Here is a 5,000-nt window from a genome sequence, read left to right as displayed (position 1 = left end):
ACACACACACACACACAGTCTGACTCTCTCTCACACACACTCTCTCTCTCTCTGTCTGTCTGTCTGTCTCACACACAAGACACAGAATAACTCGCCACACACACACACACACACACACACACACACACACACACACACACACACACACACACACACACACACACACACACACACACACACACACACACACACACACACACACACACACACACACACACACACACACACACACACACACACACACACACACACACACGATTGTAAAGACCACTCACGTTATTGAGGACCGTGAACAGAGCCTGGACCAGGCCGCTGCTACACATCTCGTACGGAGAAATCGTGTTTTCATCTTTCAAAACGACGATCAGGTTCTCCAGGGCCGTTTTCATCAGGTCCCTCCACGTGTTCTCTCCTTCAATGCACAGCTTCAAAACAGAACGCACGGAAGCAGGTTTAGTACCGGGTCGGGTTACTCGTACGGGGAATTCGACACGCTGAGATTTCGTCATATCGGACGCAAATCTGGATCAGCTCCGTTTTTAGAGATTTGGGTACGGAGGAAGAGAGAGAGACAGATCTCCTTCAACACAAAACAAATAATACACGCCGTCGAGGCTCTTGGAGTAAGATCTCTCTCGGTGATTGTGCCGTTGTGTTAAATGTTTGTTTTGCATGTCTTGTGTCTTGATATCCGTCAGCCTTGATCTGACCATTAAAGTCGTATCGTATATTATCGTACCGTGTCCAGCACACCAACATTAAAACCAACATAGGATCTGGGACACGTCATGTAGAAGTGTGTGTGTGTGTGTGTGTGTGTGTACCTGTCGGTTGGAGTGCAGCTCCCAGGCGGACTCCAGCTGTGTGGAGATGTTCCTCAGGGTGACCACCACCCCTCGGGGCATGCTCTCCACGGCTTTGAAGTGGTCGTCGTACAGCTCCCTCGCCATGCTCTTCACCTTCTGCTTCGTCTTCTCCAGCTTCGACTTCAGCTTCCGGCCTCGCTTCCCCGTCCAGCCCGTCACGAACTCTGAGCCTGAACACACACACACAATTCATGTCTAGTCACCGGTATGGGTTTCACTTGATACCAGTTGTACTTTTGATCCAGTTGGTCGCTATAAATAGACCGCAGGAACACATAGAATCGGTCTTGAATCTGTTTCTCTGTATCAATACATCTCAAAACTGCCCAACATGGCTTGTGCGGTTCCAGAAGGATGGTGTGGTGTGGTGTTCTCCTTTTATGGTGGTTTTGTAGTTGCTTAAATCAATCCTTATTTGAACAGTAATTTGCGTGCAGCTGATGTTCTTTTAGTGAGACATCAATTAATGAATCAATTAAATAGTTTTTGCCTTAAATCCCAAATTACACGTTTGCCTCAGGGGGTTTTACAGTGTGTACACATACAACACTCTCATAAGACCCTCGATGGAACATTTGATAAACCTCAGGAGAGCAACACCCCCCCTACAGATGGACAGAGGGTCAATAGATGTCGTGTGAACAGATTAAAACAAGGTAGATGTGGGAAGAGAAATGCTGAGACTGACCCAGCGATGTCTCGGCGGTGAACGAGTGCTTGGTTCCTCTGTTGGACTCGAAGACGAAGCCCGGCAGGTCTTCCTTCAAGATGGTGGCCTGCTGTCCGTCTGAGTTGTGGATGGCGATCTCTCCTTCCTTCAGGCAGGTCAGGGACCAGTTCCCCACCGTCAGCTTCGTGGGACCCACGATGGAGAGGATGGGCTGACTGGGTGTCACCGGCTTCACCTGACTCCTCGCACGCTGCAGCTTCTCCAGGAACTCACTGCGAGACTCTGCAGGAGAGAGGGGGGGGATCGGTCAGAGACATGTTGTTATGGTTACACTGAGATGATTTAGTGCTCAACTTTATTACATTTTTTTATTTTAAATGGGGCCCTTGATAGATTCCAGTGCGATAGTCCTGCACTGATGCAAAAGAACAAGACATACAATGCAGAATGCTAGTTATAGCAGGGGTGGGGAACCTTTTTCCTCTCAAGGGCCATTTCAATATTTTCAACATCCTCCGAGGGCCGTACAAATTATTGACCTCTGCTTAAAAATCACAGCACATTCATTTGGCCTTTCTTTCATGCTGTGCAAAGAAAAAGCAACCTCTTAATCCAGATATCTTTCCATGACTCGTGTATGCATGCACGTGCACGGTGTGGCATGACCACCAATCAGAAAGATATGGATACAAGATGTGTGCAAATGTATTTAGTTTCCTATCCATGGACATGATTTAAGTGGGGGGACCTAACCTCCTCTAGGGGGGTCCGGGTTTTTTTTTTTTTTTTTTAATTGAAGTTGAAAGCATGAATCTGGTGCACTTTGAGAGCAAAATGAAGAGATCTATGGAAACATCTCTCAACACACATATGAAACAGAACTGGAAGCAGATTTACTTTTTCTTTATGGATATTTTACAAATCACTCCCCTTTCAAACTGTATTCTTGTTTATTAATAACTTTTTTTTACTGAATAAAGTAAACAGGTATAAAATACTATATGTATTTTATACCCGTTTACTTTATTCTCTTGTTTTTTGATAACGATAATGATCATATAAAGATGTGCCTTTACCTCACTGGTTGGAGAAAAAGCTTCTTATATTCGTTAGCACAGCTAGCTAACCAGATGCTAATAACAACAAAGTTATTGACTGTATGATCAGAATGACAGATGAACAGATCGCCACTGGGCTTTCAGCTAAGACACAGCCACGCAAAAACTGCAGCATGTGTAGCCTACGGACTTATGGGTACTGCAATTTTTTGAAGTCCCGGAGTGGTTCTGGTGCTCTCCGTCAGCACTGCACCCCTGTCAGACGAGACATATACCACGTGGTGACACGTTAGGCTCGTGTTGTGTTCAAGGAACATGACCGTTGCCAGGAAAAACAGGCACTCGCTTGTTTAATTATTTTGCGGTCTAGATTTCTTTAATTTTTTTATTTTTTGCGTGTGTTTATAAATTACCTCAAGGGCCAAACCAAATGGTGTCGCGGGCCGTATACGGCCCGGGGGCCGGAGGTTCCCCACCCCTGAGTTATAGGAACTAAACATGAGGGCCACTAAAGTTACAGTTCACGGGTTCATTTAAAAGTGTCTGTGCAGTGGAGGCGAGAGTTTATGAGCAAGGACAATGATGAGGACAAGAAAGCAACATTTATTTTAATTATGGCCATTTGTGGAGCAATGGAGGCGAAGTCTCTCCCCTTCCGGTGGAGCTCCATGGGACCTTATTTCGGAAAAATTATGCATTGAAGTCGATGGAGAGAGAAAGATTATCTTTAGATCCCGTTTGAATTGTGCCACGAATTACACATGTTCGTCAATTTAAAAAAATCATTTCCATGTAAAAAAAAGTCACAGTTTGTCGTAAAACTGTTGAAATATAAGACTATGAAAAATACGCAACTAGAAAGACTACAAATCCCAGAGTCCCGGTCCCGCATGCTGGCTCTAAGGAACCGACTAACTCCCCTTGTGTGTGTGCGTGTGCGTGTGTGTACAGCTCTCAACGTGCCCAGACTTCACCTCTTTTAATACTTTCCACCTCGTTCATGAAAGAAAGAAAAGTCTTGGTGTGTGGTGCGAGACGGGAGATGTAGTTCATCGAGCGGTTTTACGACACATTTGTATTTTGTTTAACTTGCAAAATTATCTTTTAAATTGACAAACATCATGTGTAATTCGTGGCACAATTCAAACGGGATCGAAAGATAACTTTTCTCTCGCCATCGACTTCAATGCATACTTTTTCAGAAAGTTCCATGGAGGAAAGGGAGGGACTTGGCCTCTCTGTTGAAGAGTGGTAGGATCGTGATGTGATCAGTGTAGAATTTCAGTGACTTTGAATGACAGTTGAAATCCTCTATGACTGTTCAGACCGCACTTTAAAAAGATCAAGCCTGTATCTGATTAAGTACCAGATACGAAAGTGTCCCGAGACGACGGCCCGTTTTGCCTCCGTCTGAATTCAGCCAGGGAAATCTAGTGATTAAAACATACGATGCGATCGAGTCGTTCGTACCGGAGCTGTCGGAGCCGCCCTCTGGACTCCCGCTGGAGTACATGGTGGCGAGCTTGCCGTCCAGGATGAACCTGAACCAGCCGTTGGATCCGTTGGAGAGTTCGAGCGCGGCGGCGTCGGACCAGATGTAGAGACAGTCCCGCCCTCTGATGATGGACCAGTCCTTCCAGTGGTACGGCTTGCCCTGCTGGACCTCCCTCGCGTCCTCCTGCGCCTCGTCCTCCTGCAAGAGGAGAAGATGTGAACACGTTGGAAACCTATGACCACTTTACTCGCACTTGGATTAGGACTATTGTTTGCGTTTTGTTTTCTTTGTTCTGTTTCTGATTTTATGTAAAGCTTCTTCGGGCACGAGGAAAAGCGCTATAACAATTCCATGTATTATTATTATTATTATACAAATCCTGCAACAAATCTGCATGAACAGTTTTTTAAGAGGGTACATTTTGGTGCTAATGATTTAAAATAAATAAATCTTAATATATAAAATAAAGAAATCGACAATTGACTAAGCATGTTTTTAGGATGTCCTAAGTATTAACATTCTGAGTACGTCATTATTATTACTGTTGGACTTGAGGGATAAAACAACTAATATAGACACTAGGGGTGTAACGGTATACGTAACCAAAATATTCGGTATGGGCCCTTCGGTTCGGTACACGTGGGTTCAACGCGTCATAGAGCGAGCAAGTCATTTCATTGGACGAGAGGCATACTATGAGAGCTGGTCAGAGGGATGCGTTCAAATGTAGTCAGTAATTTGAGGAACTGTCGAACGCAGATAAAGTTGAGCTCGAAAATCCTCCAGCATCATTGAAGTCTCCGGTTTGGGAATATTTTGGTTTCGCAGTTACGAACAAGGATGACGGACAACGACAGGTGGACCGAACCAAAGCTGTTTGTCGGCATTGTTCAACTAACATTGGTTACGCG

The 5,000-nt window shown here is 45.0% G+C and overlaps 1 protein-coding gene across 1 annotated transcript in view; it reads right to left on the bottom strand.

Moving 5' to 3' along the window:
* hectd1 (HECT domain containing 1) overlaps positions 1-5,000 on the bottom strand; it is a 58,588-nt gene that overhangs the window by 33,276 nt on the left and 20,312 nt on the right. The window contains exons 11-14 of the mRNA XM_034079723.1: positions 4,065-4,321; positions 1,555-1,818; positions 825-1,036; positions 276-425 (exon numbers count right to left, since the gene is read on the bottom strand). Of these exons, the coding sequence (XP_033935614.1) occupies positions 276-425; positions 825-1,036; positions 1,555-1,818; positions 4,065-4,321 (883 nt within the window). The remainder of the gene's footprint in view (positions 1-275; positions 426-824; positions 1,037-1,554; positions 1,819-4,064; positions 4,322-5,000) is intronic.

This window comes from Pseudochaenichthys georgianus, unplaced genomic scaffold (assembly GCF_902827115.2).
Source record: "Pseudochaenichthys georgianus unplaced genomic scaffold, fPseGeo1.2 scaffold_704_arrow_ctg1, whole genome shotgun sequence".
Classification (NCBI taxonomy): Eukaryota; Metazoa; Chordata; class Actinopteri; order Perciformes; family Channichthyidae; genus Pseudochaenichthys; species Pseudochaenichthys georgianus.
This window is presented reverse-complemented; position numbering and strand designations above follow the sequence as displayed.